At 37.8% G+C, this 17,500-nt stretch overlaps 1 protein-coding gene across 2 annotated transcripts in view; it reads right to left on the bottom strand.

Annotated features, from left to right (window-relative positions):
- The window catches only part of LOC143291244 (chitinase domain-containing protein 1-like), a 212,568-nt gene that overhangs the window by 177,129 nt on the left and 17,939 nt on the right, over window positions 1-17,500 (bottom strand). Inside the window, exon 12 of one of the 2 annotated variants that reach the window (XR_013056487.1) lies at window positions 13,559-17,500. This exon is cut by the window's right edge and continues 8 nt beyond it. Coding sequence is in view for 1 of the 2 variants with exons in the window: in XM_076601032.1 (XP_076457147.1) it covers window positions 17,367-17,500 (134 nt within the window). In the remaining variant the exon portion in view is untranslated. Of the gene's footprint in view, window positions 1-11,775 lie in introns of those variants that run through there. The other variant, XM_076601032.1, reaches the window with a different exon arrangement.

The raw sequence follows: 17,500 nt of genomic DNA, 5'->3' as shown, positions 1-17,500 counted from the left end.
ACCCTTGACTGCCAAAACTTTATGAGATCAATGGTCAAAATTAACACGATCAGTGTGGCGTCACTTTCAACTGCATTTCCCACTTCTTGTGCTCATTTTCAACTATGTATTTAATATTGCTGAAGAAATGTCTTAAGAGGAAGAAGTCCCGCAACTAGAGAATGGTGGCTGTCAATCCCTTTTAACTCACTCAGTACGGCCAGTCCTCTCTTCTCCTCTACACAGACCCCTCGGATGTCCAGTGGGTGTCTGAATGACCCAACCTTTAGCTTCCGTCGTCAGAATTGTGGTATTCTTTGTCAGCATTCACCTCTTCAGTATAAGAGCGTTCCGCTTGCAATATTTTGATGATGGTAATTGGGATGAAACGCTGTTAACGTCGTCTCTTTCGCCGTTCGTATGGAGAGAGTTAACCATCAGTGAGGTAGGCAGCACTTCACCGACAAACATACTTGTCAGCACAACAGTCCAGGGGTTAAAATGATAATAATAATATATCCAAAAAAAAAAAAAGGCGTGGCAGAATATCAATAAACATACACGGCATTGCCGGAGGGACGTTTCCTTTCAGCCCCCCCCCCCCAGCCCCCCCCCCCCCCCCCCATTCCCCCCACCTCCCCACCCCTGCCTTTCTGTAACTCTCCACTTCGTCAGGAATTGATTATGACCAGAAGGTATGATTACCTGGCTGTGGGAAGTGGAACGTGAAGGTATTTTTCACAGGTGTGTTTGTTTCGTTTCCTCAAATCCGTGGTACGTAGATACGATTGATTGACATATTTTGTTCTTTTTTTTTTCCTCCCGGGGGTTTATGTCAGGCGTGGTTTTCATTTCTCAAATAGATGGGCTGTGTGTGTGTGTGTGTGTGTGTGTGTGTGTGTGTGTGTGTGTGTGTGTTTTGACATGCTAAGTGTTATGTTTTCCTTGGTGGGGTAATCCAGATCAGCTGGAAGAATAGACTTTGGGAATTATTGTTCGGTGTGTTGCTTTGTTGTGTCGTTTTTCGCCCACGAGAAACATATTTTCGTTCCAGGTGAACTTTTAATCGTTACCAGGAATAGTTCAACGGCTCGGTGCATATCTCTCTGTCTCAGTCTGTCTGTCTCTGTCTCTCTGCCTCTGTGTGTGTGTGTGTGTGTGTGTGTGTGTGTGTGTGTGTGTGTACGTGCGTGCATGCGTGCGTGACAATTAGTGTCATTATTGTGTACGTACATAGGGATGAAAGGAGCAGAAATACTTTTTATTGTTCTTCAAGTACCGGAAAATTATTTCATTTGAATTTGATCACACTGATATACTTCTCCAGTGCTTCACGATAATCTCCCTTCATGTGAACTCGTGTGTGATTTATTTATTTCATCTTTTTTATGACTTGTAAAAGTAGTTAACTTTCTGTGAGAGTCAGTCATTCTGAATACGAGCTCGGCATTTAGCCAAGCTGAGCTGTGTATGCAGGCACCAGTGGGCGAAGAAAGATAAAGAAAAGAAAGAAGAAAGAAGAAAAAGAAGAAGAAGAAAAAAAAACAGAGAGGAAAGAAAAAGTGAATTCTTTGCAGCTTTAACCAGCACTGACAGCCAGCCAAGTTAGATTGCATCCACACACTGTCATCATGTACATCTCTCTCTCTCTCTCTCTCCCTCCCTCCCTCTCCCTCTCTCTTTCTCTCTCTCTATCCTTGTCCCTTCCCTCTCTTCCCCAGCTCCTCTCTATTTCTGACATCTTGGCATGATGTTGAACTGTTAATTAAGAAATTCTGCGTTTTTCGTCGTAGTTTCCGAAGAACTCTGTCTCTATCTGTTTCTCTCACTGTTTCTGTCTCTGTCCGTCTGTCTGTCTCTCTCTCTGTTTCTCTGTCTGTCTGTCTGCCTGCTTGTCTTTAAAACGGCAAAATGATGGGTGGAATTCGTCCATCTGCCTGCATAAAGCATTTAAATTCAAAGAAATTGCAACTTCATAATATGTTTTGGTATCAACATGCTATGTGATTTTTTTTTCTTATTGTCTGTTTAAACAAATGCGACGGAACAGATGTTGTCTACCCCTTCATAGGGGCTATAGCTTTATGAGTACATTATCCGTATCCGTATCTGTATCTGTATCTGTGTATGTGTATCTCTCTCTCTCTCTGTCTCTCGGTATGCACACACACACACACACACACACACACACACGTTATATATATATATATAATTATATTTATATATTTGTATTTGAATTTCATTTCTTTATATCACAACAGATTTCTCTGTGTGAAATTAGGCCTTCTCTCCGCAGGGAGAGCGCGTCACTGCACAACAGCACCACCCTTTTTTTTTTTTTTTTTTTTTTTTTTACTTTTTCCTGTGTACAGTTTTATTTGTTTTATCCTATCGAAGTGGATTTTTCTACAGAATTTTGCCAGGAGCAACCCTTTTGTTGCCGTGGGTTCTTTTACGTGCGCTGGGTGTATAGCATAGTATTAAAAAAAAAATTTTAGCATAATATATAACATAGTGTGTGTGTGTGTGTGCGTGTGCGTGTGCGTGTGTGTGTGTGTGTATAAAAATACCCATACCAGTCTGTCATCAACATTGTCCGTCAGGGACGTACATGTACATATGTCTCTCCTCTCCGCGTGTTACAGACGTACCTCCGGGCCATGGACACGGCCCTGGTCAGCCAGTTTAGACGGTGCCAGGACACGATCGAGGCATTGAAGCAGCAGCAGCAGCTGGAGCTGGCCTGGGGGTGGGGATGGGGGGACTGGGAGGGGGGTAGCGAGTGGAGCTGGGGGGTGGACGGGGGCAGCGAGCTGGACGAGGAGGAGGACGCGTGGGAGGACTGGGAGATCGCTGGTCAGTTTGTTTGGTTTGATCGATCTGTTTGCTTGGTTGGTTGGTTGGTTGGTTTATCGATCTGTTTGGTTGGTTGGTTGGTTGGTTTATCTATCTGTTTGTTTGTTTGGTTGGTTTATCTGTCTGTTTGGTTGGTTGGTTGGTTTATCGATCTGTTTGGTTGGTTGGTTGGTTGGTTCATCGATCTGTTTGGTTGGTTGGTTGGTTGGTTCATCGATCTGTTTGGTTGGTTGGTTGGTTGGTTGGTTTATCTGTCTGTTTGTTTGTTTGTTTGGTTGGTTTATCGATCTGTTTGGTTGGTTGGTTGGTTTATCGATCTGTTTGGTTGGGTGGTTGGTTCATCGATCTATTTGGTTGGTTGGTTGGTTTATCGATCTGTTTGGTTGGTTGGTTGGTTGGTTGGTTTATCGATCTGTTTGTTTGTTTGTTTGGTTGGTTTATCGATCTGTTTGGTTGGTTGGTTGGTTTATCGATCTGTTTGGTTGGGTGGTTGGTTCATCGATCTATTTGGTTGGTTGGTTGGTTGGTTTATCGATCTATTTGTTTGTTTGTTTGGTTGGTTTATCGATCTGTTTGGTTGGTTGGTTGGTTCATCGATCTGTTTGGTTGGTTGGTTGGTTGGTTTATCTATCTGTTTGTTTGTTTGGTTGGTTTATCGATCTGTTTGTTTGTTTGGTTGGTTTATCGATCTATTTGTTTGGTTGGTTGGTTGGTTTATCGATCTATTTGTTTGTTTGTTTGGTTGGTCGATCTGTTTGGTTGGTTGGTTGGTTTAGATCTGTCTGTTTGGTTTATCTATCTGTTTGGTTGGTTGGTTGGTTTATCTATCTGTTTGTTTGTTTATCTATTGATTGATTTATTTGTTTATTTTGGTTGTTTGTTTATTCATTTATCTCAGTTTATTTGTATATATATGTATATCGTTTCTTCCGAATTTTGTGACTGTAGCGTTCTGACTACCACTTGAGGTCTAGTGCAGGGGGAGAAAATACTGGCGACTATGGGATTTTAACCAGTGCGCTTAGATTCTCTGGCTTCCTAGGCGGACGCGTTACCTCTAGACCATCACTCCACACTTTTCATCAGTGTACTTTAAAGTGTTTTGATTGAGTTTGGTGAACAAAGATGATGCAATGTCCAGTGGAAGAAGTCGAAAAAAAAAGAATGATGACTGGTATACCCTGAAGCGTAAGCTCAAGGTTAACCCCAGAGGTGACAACCCTCCACTGACGATCACGGCATACTCGTCATGCAGCAGTCAAGAACAGAAAACAATATAAACAGCAAGGGGCTGAAGATTAATTAGTTCTATTAAAACAAAGAAGACAACATTGTTATACAGATGTTTTTTGGTTTGTTTTTTTTTCTTAACTGAAAACAGAATAGAAAAAAAAGAAAAAAAAAAGGATATTGCGACATGAAATGTTGCAGGAACTTTTGCAGATTATCGTCACAGGGGTGATGGGAGCGCATTTCTTGATTAGTCTATGAATGTATTTTTGTTTCAAGCTCAAATTAATGTCCATTTGTTTAAAGCAACATATTGCACAGCACATTTTGTTGTTTTTTTCCCCCCATGCATTCATCGGGTGTTCCCATTCGTGATTTTGCAGAGTTTGAAAGAAGGTGGGCAGAAGATCCTGACGCCAGAGAAATTGAAGTCATTACCCTTGCCCCATTGACTTCCTCGGTGACCAGAACAAACAACGTCACAACCAGTGACGTCAAATCACCGCCCGTGACGTCAGGGCAAGGGAGAAAATCCCCTTCCCCGATCACGCAAGACGTGGAAGCCACTTTGTGAGGTTCTCTTCCTTCGTTCATTGTTGAGGGCCCACAGTCATGTGAATTGATTATTGGTTGTCATTGTCAGTTGCCCACTTGCCTTTTTTGTTTTATTGATTTATTTTATTTTGGTAATCCTGCAGTTTAGAATACTAAACTCAGGGGGCCGTTCAAATGAAAAAATAGAGGTTGTTTTAGACTGACCTTGATGCGCTGAGTCGAATGCAACCCTCAGCTAAGCTCTTCGGCCACTCCTTGTCAATGAAACACAGACATAATAAATAGTAAACTCAGTCGGTCACTTCCCGAGCAACTATCGGCGAGCCATTTTGATTGCTGGTGACGTGGTGTTTACGTCAAAATGGCGTGCAGGTCGGGAAGGAGTACTACTTACCGTGCATTTGATCCAGTTTCGTGGCAAAAGAAGTGGTCTTAGAGCTTAGCTGAGGGTTGCATTCGACTCAGCGCATCGAAGTCAGTCTAAAACACCTTCTACTTTTTCATTTTAACGGCCCCTGAGTTTAGTATTCTAAACTGCATGATTACCTTTTATTTTTATTTTATTTCTTTATTGCTTTTTTTTGTTTGTTTTTTTTTGTTACAAAGCATGTGAAACAAGATGTCAAGATGTCAAGATATGCAACGTCTGCTGAAGCAAGGTATATGCACTGAGGAAATCAAAATGTCATTGGACTGCTGGATTTGTTTTCATGGGGAAGAATATTGTAAAGAATTTTCATTAGAGATTCTGGAATGACTCTTCGTATGGCGAAAATTTGAAGAAATAAATAAGAGAGAACCAACGTGTTCACACACAAGACTGAATATGGTAGGCTTTAGCTAGAATCAGTCCATATTGTTGAGAGCAGTATTGATTTGGCGTGGTTTAAAACAAACCCACATGACTTATAAGTTGTATATGTCTATGATTTTATGCAATCATAGATTGATAGACAGGTGATTTTTGGAGTATGTGCAGTATTCACAACCAAAGATTTCCGCATCACAATAAGTGCAGGAAGACAAAACATAGAATGTAGAAAAAAAATAATAAAATTTTCGTAATGTATTTATCAATTTATGTGTGATTTTTTTTTTGTCCATATTGAAATCAAGCAAATGTTTAAAAAAAACACACCAAAAAACAAAAAAAAAACCCAACATTTTGGAGTATGTACAATATCACTGCCAAACATTTCCTTTCCTAACACATAGGGTTATAGTAGCAGAAAAAAAAAAACATAGTCATAATGTATATTCACACAAGATATGTTTGTTACGCTTTTCAGTACCGTTTCAGTTGTGTTTTTGAATTATTTTTCAATTGAAGTCAGTTATCACTAAATGATATGATTAACTTTTTTTTTTTAAATTCTTCATGATTGGGTACAGTCCATCTATTCTAATAATATTGAACAGTAACTTTGAAAGCTGAAATGTGTACCAAAAAGTTCTTCATCCCTGGTATTTCTGACTTATTCTGATGGCAAGCAAAATCAGCTTATGCATTCCTGAACCATATTTCCATTGGGCCAGATCTGTATGATCTGTTTGGAATTTTTTTTTGTAATGTAAGCACACAGACATGTAAACATGTTTGTACACATGTATGTCACACACACACACACACACACACACACACACACACACACACACACACACACACACAAAATGGGAAAAAGAACATAAACTGACCTTTTATTGGACAGATGATAAAGAGTAAAAAAAAGAAATTTGACAACAACTAAAATTTGTTTAAGAAATATATATCACCAGGAATCTGTCATGTGCTTGAATTAGCATAAATCAGTTAATTCATCTGCAATGTCTTGATAATTTATTGAACTTCTGAACAACTGTAGTCAGATTACTCCATTCAGAATTTAGACATAACAGTATAAGACAATAGTTTTATTTACATGCTCTGCAGGTGGGAAAGATTTTCTTGACAAGCACCAGAGTGAACAAATGTTTCGCAGAAAAGCAGCACAAACTTAATTTCAGTTTTGCTGTTTGTATAATAAAACTACTAATTAATGAGTATGACAGGATTGTCCATTTGGTAGTTTTGTTTATTTTTTCGTGAGCTATGAGACTGACCTCAGCTGAGCCAAAACTCATGTCAAGCCAGGTGCTATTCGGTTTGCATTTACTTTTTTTTTTCTTTTTTCTTTTTTTTTTGATGGTCAAAACAGTCAGTGTGGTTACATACACATGAGCGTAACTGAACATGCTATGTTCAGATCATAAGTGTAGACTTACCTCATTAGCCATATTCAGCTGTATATGATATAGGCACGCCATGTTCATGTTCATTGTCGGTATGTAAGTTTTCTCAGCATGAAGTTCTTTTATTTACATAATTTCATGTATTTTCTTCTCCTCACTGGTTTATTGTTTATTCACTACAAGGCGATTTAGAAGTGTATGGATTTATTCTTTTCAGCACACACACACACACACACAGACACACACACACACACACACACACACACACTCACTCACACTCACTCACACTGCAAGTGCACTTCCACACACTAACTCTCATATGCACGCAACACACACACACACACACACACACACACACACACACACACACACACCGCTCAAGCGCTTTCCCACACTAACTTTTATACTCATTTAAACAGGCACACATGTGCACACATACACACACTGAGAAACTAAAACTGAAACTGAGTGATTATGAATGAATTTAGAATATACTACTCAGAGTGATTATGAATGAATTTAGAATACACTGTGTTTACAAGAGTTGAATTCATTCATGGGATGCTGATAAGCTTTAAGGAGGGGGTGGTCATGTCACTTTCATGTTCAGAAGCACCATGCCGTTTGGCTAATGAGTATTAACTCATTCCAGTGTAGTCCGTAATGATATTGTGAGGGGACCCAACAAAAACCTAGTCTGACACCTTTAGACAAACTGCATCAAAAATATAAACTGCCGATCGTAGCTGATGAAATACATTTTTATCAGATGTAGATGCTTTGGAATTAAAAATACACACACAGAATAGTGGCTTAAATTTCATCCAGTTTCTACTTCAACTTCAAGAAAGAACAGCAATATGCTTTTTTGTTGTTGTTTTTTTTCGGAATTTTCTAAAATCAAAAATATTTTTAAAACTTCACCAACTGCATGTAAGTTTCTATTTTTCTTGATATCCTGTATCTCATTGCAAATTCCATTCCTTTTGTAAATGTGATGATTGGAGAGCCAGGTTTTTAGTTTTTGTTTGAATGAAAATCTTTTTTGGTTAGGAGATTGAGTCTTCTGTGAAAATCCTGTGTTACACACATATATATGTATATGGGGGGAATATGTATATTACTTTGAAGGAGAAGTCTGTCAGTCCAAGAGAATTTGTGATTTGAAACAATATGAAGGGTTTGCTGGTGCATTTTGCTGTGCTGTTTCAAATAACTGGTAGTGTGTGTGTGTGTGTGTGTGTTTGAGTATATGTTTGCGTGTGTATGTGTGTGTTTGTGTGTTTTATATCCATTTGTATGCTGTATTTTACTGATGTGCTTGCGCTACATGTACATTATATGTACACATGTAGCACACATGTATGTGAGCAGTGCTCCATGTGTGCTGTGCATATGCAGGTACACATTGCTGCATTTACAATCACACATGCTTGGATCCACGTTGCCACTTAACACGGGTGTGAAAAAACAACAACTGCTCTTGACATGTGAGCACAGGTGTATTGTGGTGCTGCATCCTTCATAAAACATTGAGGCACACAGATACAGGCAAAGGCAGAGAAGGGTTGGGGGTTGGGTGGGTAGAGCAGATATTTTGTTTCTCCTGCTTTGTAGACTCTGTGTGTGTGTGTGTGTGTGTGTGTGTACTGTGGTAAAATAGATGGGTAAGGGTGGATGGGAAACATGCAAGGAGGATCTTTTTTTTGTTTTGTTTTTTTGTTGTTGTTTTTTGTCTGTATCTGATCAGGGTGAGACTATGGTTAGAAAGGTGTGCTTCTACGTGGAATGTGTACTGTAAGAATGTAAGCTGTTTTCATACTGCTGTGGCAAGCGTCTAGGGGAAGTGTGTGTGTGAGAGAGAGAGCGTTGATAAACTTCTGTTGCCTTATGTTTGTGAAGAAAGGTCTGCAAGTGTATTCAGCAGTCTGACAAGGTCCTTTTTTCTTTTCTTTTTTATTGCCTGTCAACTTGTACAGTTTGTTGCTTGCCAGACTTGGAGAGGGTTGGATGAGAGGGGAACAGAAAGGGATCAGAGTCCATGTCCGTGTACAGAGGGACAGCATTAAACAAACAGCTGGACTTCAGGGGAAGTCCCGTAACCCTTGAGAAGGTCACAGCACTGCAGATACCAATATATACGTGTTTTTTTTTACATACCTTTAGGTGCCATGGTACTTCTTGCTTTTATTAAGGTTACAACCTAAGACATTTTTGGTTTTTAAATCTTTTTTTTTTAAATTTTTTTAAACATTTTGGTGCCTTGGTACTTCTTGCTTTAACTCTCTCCATACGAACGGCGAAAGAGACGACGTTAACAGCGTTTCAGCCCAATTACCATCATCAAAATATTGCAAGAGGAAGGCTCTTATACTGAAGAGGTGAATGTTGACAAAGAATACCACAATTCTGACGATGGAAGCTAAAGGTTGGGTCATTCAGACACCCACTGGACATCCGAGGGGTCTGTGTAGAGGAGAAGAGAGGACTGGCCGTACTGAGTGAGTTAATTAGGGTTACAACCTCAGTTTTTGTTTTTTGTTGTTTTTTTTACCTTTAGGTGCCATGGTACACCTTGCTTTAATCAAGGTTATCTAAGTTTAAGTCTGGAAGAAAATGCAGCAGTGTTCAGCGGAAAGGCACCACAGTGAGTGTCAACATGCAAGTCTTGTCATTCTTCACTGTAGTTTAGATAACTTGTGTCAGAGAAATTTGCTTAGAAACAAAACTAATTTTTTTTTTTAATTGTCTAAATAATTATGACTGACAGTAAATGCAATTTTTTTGTAAATTTTTTTTTTTTTTTATTTTTTACAAAGTTCCAGCAGATCTCAGAAATGGACAGGAAAATGTCAAAGCTGTTAGTGTCTAAGACATCAGTGTACTGTCAAAGCTGTTAGTGTCTAAGACATCGGTGTACTACACTCTGCTTCTATCACTGTTAGTAGTGGGATAAGGTAAACAGTTTTGAGCAATTGTATTTATAACATCTTGAATCATATCAAATATTATTTTTCAATGAGGCAACCCAGGGTGTTCATATTTATTTACTTCATTTTGAATCAAATTGTGTGTGTGTGTGTCTGTGTGTGTGTGTGTGTGATGATGATGATGATAAGCCAAAGACAGACCACCTGATTTTGAGTACAGTTCAATGGTTTGAACTGACAGCAAAAGCTGTCCTTATAAGTCATGACTTCATGACTCCCAGTTTGACATGTGTCTGTTTAAATATTTATTTTGTTTTGGTGTGTTTGCACTAACTGTCACAATGGTTTGCAAATAATCCCAGCTATAGGGGCTTGGTAGAGAATTTGTGTTTAGTGAGGATTGCATCTTTGGCAAGAAACTCCACTATATTCAGATTCAAGCCCAGGTAGTTGTGAAAACAGTTGCTTGCTACTGTTTTGATGGTCTCTCAGACATGACTATCATATACTTGTAAGGTCAATCAGATTATGGTGCTACTAACGAAAAATGAAGATAGAATGGCTTAATCAGAATCTTTGTCATGTTCTTGCTTCAATCAGTTGTGTTTCTCTTGACAGGTAGAAAGTCAAGATTAAAAAAAAAAAAATGTGATGGGTTTTGTTTCTAAATTAGTAGTGTGCCAGTCTTATCGTGGCCTTTGCTGCAAGTGTATCTCTTGACAGAATGTGGGCAAGGTGTTCATTTTTTTGTTTATTTGCAAAGGAAATATTTACCAGAACCAAGTTTAATTTTCACCATTCATCTATCGATGGAAAACAAAACAGATCAAATTTATGTGTTGACATTGACATTAGTTCAAGATTAAGTTTAATGTAATTGGCAGTACTTAATCAATTGTGAGACCCGACAAAACATGACAGATTATTTTCCACATACATGTATCATGCTTTGTCCAAAAATGAAAGCATCATGTGAAGTATGTGTATCACGTATTTTCTTTCTTTTTTTTCTTTTCTTTTTTTAATAAGTCTTGACAAGCTCTTGATACCAAATGATGAAGTAGTAACCATCAGCATCATCTTCGAAATGTGGTGTGTTCATGATTATAATTCTCATCATAGAACAGTATCACCAGGGCAGATATCCATCACTTGTCATTTGAACTAAAAAGCAGTTTATTTTCCTTGGTCTGTATTTTTATTGTCAACAGTGGAGACAATCATGTTAGGGTTTGCAGAATATTGTTTTGGCTTCCAGAGATGATATGATTGTGTATGTTCAGCACATCTTATGTGTGCCACAGAGAGAGAGAGAGAGAGAGAGAGAGAATAACCAGAGAAACCATCAAATGGTTTTCAACTAGCAGTGGTATATGGACGTAAGTTATGTGTCCCTTGACGAAATGGACCAGTATTATTGTTGGTGCAATTTTTTTTTTTAAATCCTACCTACAAGGAAACACTAACAACCAGGGGGGAAAACAGTAGATATTTAAGGAAGTATTATGAACTGAATAGAACAAACAGTATACCCTCAGAGTCTGTTCCAGAAACCCTCACTATCTTCTCTACTCAATCTATTTGTTGTTTTTTTCGGCCAGCTTAGACTGAGCACTGTTTTCTTTCTCTGTGTATGGCAAAGTCAGGAAACATGATCAAATGCTCATGTTCTCTCTCTGTGGGCTATATTTGTGAAGAAAAAGTATTTGTGAAGGCAAGTTTGTTTTCTGTTTCTTTCTTCTTTTTTTTTTTTTCCTTTTCTTTCTTTTTTTTTCCAATGTTCACCTAAAATCAAATGGCTGCGTTTGTGAACAAAAGTCAAAAATCAGTTTGTTTCATTTTTTAATCAAGGCCTCATTTCTATGAATGGAATCACAATGGTTCAGTAAAGGGAGACGATCAGAAATGGTGGGCAATGAAGACAATGAAAATGGTACGTGTGCACACTGATGCAGTACACAAGTGAGAATGTTTTGGGGTGGTTGTTTAGTTTTTGTTCTTTTTTTTTTTTTCGTATGAAAAGGAATAGCTGAGTGTGTCTTTCTCCTTCCTTTCCATGTTATCATCTGAATGCAAAATACTGTTGACATACCCCATGTTGATGTGCAATATTGTTTTCCGTTATTTAATTCAAACAGATGCTTATAATGTTTCATTAGAAATAGTTGCAACCTCTGGCTGTGTGATTCGTTGTTGTTGTTTTTTATAGCCCATTCTAAATGGCCTTTTTTCTCATTAAATGCATACTTGTGATTTTCTAAGGTTTCAGTTTGTTGTGTAAATGTTGGTGTGTGTGGCGAGGGGAAACAGTGGGGAGAGAGAGAGAGAGAGAGTGTGTGTGTGTGTGTGTTAACATGTGTAACATAGGCTCTAAAGTATTTCATATTGAGAAAATAATAGAGAAAAAAAATCCCTGAGCACAATCATCTGTTACTGTTTTAAAATGCAATGTGAACAAAAATTAAATAGTCTCACAAACCAAACAAACATCTGGTTTGTTGATGATGTAATTCTCTTCATCATCATAAATCCAGACATTTCAAATCATCACATCTGTAAGACATTGTTCATACACTTGAGAAAAAAAAAAAATCTGCCATGCATATGATTTGAATGACTTTATAACATCGACAGTTGACATTATTTTCTTTTCCATTCAAGCAATCTGTAATAAGTTTTCCATTTAAGAAATCTGGAGTAAAATCTTATATAACCTTCCTTCTTACCATCTCCATTTCACAAGTTACAAGTAAAAGTGCACATCAGTTCTCCAGCAGTTCTCTGCCATTCGCCTTCAACTATTTCTCTCTCTCTTTTTTTTTTTAATTAATTTTTTTACAAACACATATATTCACCTGGAGTATAACCAATTCTATCTTAACCCTTTTGATGCTGATGGTAGTGGTATAACAGCGTGGCTCTCTGCAAGTATCACATTGTTGTGACAAACTCGGTGAACACTGGGCAGAAATACTCACTCTTTACTGTAGTTCAAAGTGACAGACAACAAACTAGTTTCATACGCTTCCTTTTTTGTCACAGCTTCAGTTTCAAGTGGGTGACAAGGTGTGCTGATTACACCTCCTCATCTGCTGGGGGGAAAAAAAAATTCACCTGAGAACGGAAGTTCAAAGTTTTTAAGAGAGTTTCTGTCCATTTAGCTGACACTGGAAGTTCCTAATTTCAAAACTGCAGAAGTCAAAGTGGTTCAAGTAACAGTAAGCAAGACCTTGTTTCTTGATAAAGCAAACTCCTCCACACACTGATAACTAGTGCTGAAAAGGCACTAATATGTTGTGCTGTTCAGCACAAGACAATGTACAGTGTTGCATGAAACATAAAAAAAATCTGAATGTGAAACAAAAAAACGCATCAACACAACAAACAAGCCAATACCAACATGTGTGACACATGCCAATCATAATCAACCATGAACAGTATTCACCTGAACTTTTTAAACAACGATAATCTACACCAAAGAAAAAAGCGGGAATGATTCCCACTGTAAAAATAACACACACACACAGAAACAGTAAGTTGTAACTCACAATGAAAAGAATCAAACATACTTGTTAATTACTTGGGTCACATTTATAGTCAGAAAATGTGCTCCTGAACAAAAAAAATTAAATAAATAGATAAATCCTGCCCGGAAGTACACCAACACACATACACACACACACAGGCCAAACAGTGTCGCTGAAATCTCAGCCAATAGCAATACGCTGCAAACCTATCAAAAACAACAGAAAAGAAAAAAAACACATAAACTAAGGGACACTGACACAGCCTTCTGTAAAGTGCAAAGCTGAAATACAAACATAAAGGGCTTGCTACATGACATAACCTCAGAAAACAAAAGAAGTCTATCTCTCTCTCTCACACACACACACACGGACACACAAACACATACACACACATATTACTACCTGCACTGTCCAACAACTGGCATGACACCATTCCTAGGGACCATCACCACAAACCAAGCAACACTGACAGATAATACAGGACACGATAAATAAACAACAGCATTGTTTTAATCAACACAACCCAGTGTACTGAAGGACAAGTAGTGTAGTTCATTATGGACTGATGTATTGTCAGCAAGCAGTTGTGAGTGTCACAAACATACAGGCATTCACAAGCGAACACATACCATCAGCAGACTATCAGGACCATAAGCAAAACACTAGCAGATATCAGGACTACACAGAACATTGGCAGACAACCAGAACCAAACACAGAACATTAACAGAAAGCCAGAACCATACACACAACACCAGAGCCATAAACACAATACCAGCAGTCACAGGGATGCAAACTCCTGATTTCTCTGTCTGGTCATCTGCTTGCTTTCGAGTTAGAAGTCCCGTGTTTGGTAGTTCTGTGACAGACATGTTGGACTGTGTGCCGGACGGGCGCAATAGCCGAGTGGTTAAAGTGTTGGACTGTCAATCTGAGGGTCCCGGGTTCAAATCACGGTGACGGCGCCTGGTGGGTGAAGGGTGGAGATTTTTACGATCTCCCAGGTCAACATATGTGCAGACCTGCTAGTGCCTGAACCCCCTTCGTGTGTATATGCAAGCATAAGATCAAATACGCACATTAAAGATCCTGTAATCTATGTCAGCGTTCGGTGGGTTATGGAAACAAGAACATACCCAGCATGCACACCCCCGAAAACGGAGTATGGCTGCCTACATGGCGGGGTAAAAACGGTCATACACATAAAAGCCCACTCGTGTGCATACAAGTGAACGCAGAAGAAGAAGAAGGACTGTGCGGGTGGAGGAAGTGAGTGCGGCTACCAGTCTAACTAAGGTGACACAATCAGCCAGTTCATTTGCTTGAACAGGAAAGAATGTGAGGTTGTGAATATGTTGTGTAGGTAAACGCTGTGTGTATCGCAGTGTGATAAAGGGTTTAAGAGCTCCACTAAAATTAAAACTGTTCCTGAAAAAAAACAAAGGTCCAAAGTATTCATAACAAGAGTTTTAAAGGGGTTGACATCAATAAATAACCAGGATAAACACATACTACCCACTGGCAACCATGACTATGCATATTCTATGCCAACAATCAAGTTGCATCATCACACCAACAGAACCAAACTTTCTCAGACATAATATAGGAGGACTGTACACAGACTTTTTGAGAAATGATAAGAACTGTACACACTTTACACCAGAAGGTATGACCATTCATGTAACATCAGAGGACATATATAACACAAGCCAAACTGTCCATACAGTACTGAAATCTATCTTCTTTGCATACAATAGATTTAAGTAAATCAGACCAAGTTAATCAATTTTGGGTTAATCATGAAACAGATTTTAATCATGGAAAAATGCATACACAAAAATCTTAGTTATAAAAACAATATGTATACATTCAACTGGTTTTGAATAATTCATAACATGAATTTTAAGTAAATTGTATGACAGATATTGAAGACATCATGGCAGATAAAAAAAACAAAAACCCTGAAGTAAATCACAAGAATAATAAAAGAAAAAGAAAAATTAAATAAAACAATGAAAAAAATCATGTATGCATGTAACAGATATCAAATCCATGACAAGATCGACTTTAAGCAAATCCTAACAGATTTTCAGAAAATCAAAAGACAGATTTTAGTCAAATAAGAATACATCTCCAACTGGAACATTTCAAATAAATGAAAGAAACAAAGGGAAAATGATTAAGATAATGAAAATAAAGTGTATGCATACAACAGTCAAAACAAAATCATAAAACATAACCAAAACATACCAAGAAATGAAACATGTCTTAGAAATAGTAAATAAAATCATTAAAAAAACAAAAAAAACCCACAAAATATACTAAGGAGACAAATACTAATCCAAATCATAAAAAATAATACAGCAAGGCTTAAAACAAGTCATAAAAATAGTTAAGAAATTCATAGAATATAACCAGAAATTAAAACATAAAAAGCTTTCAACAAGTCACAGAAATGAAATCTAACTAGAAAATGATTAAACTTGGAAGCCTTTAAACAAGCATTAGTAACAGTAATCAAAATCGTGAAAATAACCCCACCCCAAAAAATAACAAAAAAACCCAAAGGCTGAAAACAAGTCATAAAATAGCAAACAGAAAAAAAATATATAACCAGAATATAAATCTTAAAGGGCTTTAAACAAATCACAGAAACAGTAAAAAAAAAATCATAAAAATGATATCAAAACAAACCCAAGAATGAAAGCTAGCGAACAATTTTTTTTTAAAAATATAACCAAAAAATAAAACTTAAAGGCTTTAAACAAGTCATGGAAGGAATAAAAAAAAATCACAAAAAAATCATAAAACACACAATAAAAACAAACTAACAATTTAAAAATACCAAACAAAATCATAAAAATACAACCAGAAAATAATCCAAGGTTTCAAAACAAGTCATAAAAACAGTTAACAAAATCACAAAAAATAAAGAAACGCAACAATGAAATCAAAGAAGCCACAGAAATGAAAATGAAAATCATAAACAAATATATAACCAGAAAATAAACCAAAGCAAAAACCACATCACAGTAACAGTAAACTAAAAATGCAAAATCCATGTCATAAAAAAACCCACAAAACAAACAAAAACAGACAAACAAATGTAAAACAGAAAGGCAGGATGACTCAGTCTCAAGTCATGGAAACAATAACAATAAAAATCATTAAAAAAAAATATATAACAAGAAAATAACGGCAAAAAATAAGGCTAAAACCGCATCATGGAATAGAAAACAGTCAACAAACAGATCAAACAACAGTAAACTTTATACAGAGTGGTAACTCTCTCCATTCACAAGGAACACCACTTCAAGTCAATGCTGCTTACGCTCCCAGATTCAGCTGGCACACGGGTAAACAAAAGGTACATCGGAACCTGTGTGCCAGCCTAATCAGTAACATAAGCAGCACTGACCTGAAGTTGTGTACCTTCTGAATGGAGAGAGTTACCACTCTTTAATGTTGCGTAATCCTTTACTCTCTTTGCCTCGTTGTTCTTTCATTTTGAGTCAACAAAGAAAAAAAGAAACTAAGGGAAAAAAAATCACTAACAGAAAAGCCGGAGTACTCAGAACAAGTCATAGAAGAAGTCCATGACTAAGAACAAGTCATAGAAGAAGTCCATGACTCAGAACAAGTCATAGAAGTCCATGCCCTGTCCTATGTCCCTGTGGGAGGACTCAGAACAAGTCATAGAAGAAGTCTATGACTCAGAACAAGTCATAGAATTCCATGACTCAGAACAAGTCATAGAAGAAGTCTACGACTCGGAACAAGTCATACAAGAAGTTCATGACTCAGAACAAATCATAGAGGTATTCTATGACTCAGAACAAGTCATAGAAGAAGTCCACAACTCGGAACAAGTCATAGAGGTCTACGACTCAGAACAAGTCATAGAAGAAGTCCATGACTCGGAGCATCATAGAAGTCCATGACTCAGAACAAGTCATAGAAGAAGCCCATGCCTCAGAACAAGTCATAGAAGAAGTCCATGACTCAGAAAAAGTCATGGAAGAAGTCCATGACTCAGAACAAGTCACAGAAGAAGTCCATGACTCAGAACAAGTCATAGAAGAAGTCCATGCCCTGTCCTATCTCCCAGATGGAGATGCCCGTTCCAAGCTTTGCAGCCAGGTTCAGCCGTTGGTAGATGGACAGGAGAGTGGGGTAGTAGACCAGGTGGTGACCCA

Source organism: Babylonia areolata, chromosome 16 (genome assembly GCF_041734735.1).
Source record: "Babylonia areolata isolate BAREFJ2019XMU chromosome 16, ASM4173473v1, whole genome shotgun sequence".
Taxonomy (NCBI): domain Eukaryota; kingdom Metazoa; phylum Mollusca; class Gastropoda; order Neogastropoda; family Buccinidae; genus Babylonia; species Babylonia areolata.
The sequence above is the reverse complement of the archived record's forward strand: the minus strand, read 5'-3'. Positions and strand labels throughout refer to the sequence as shown.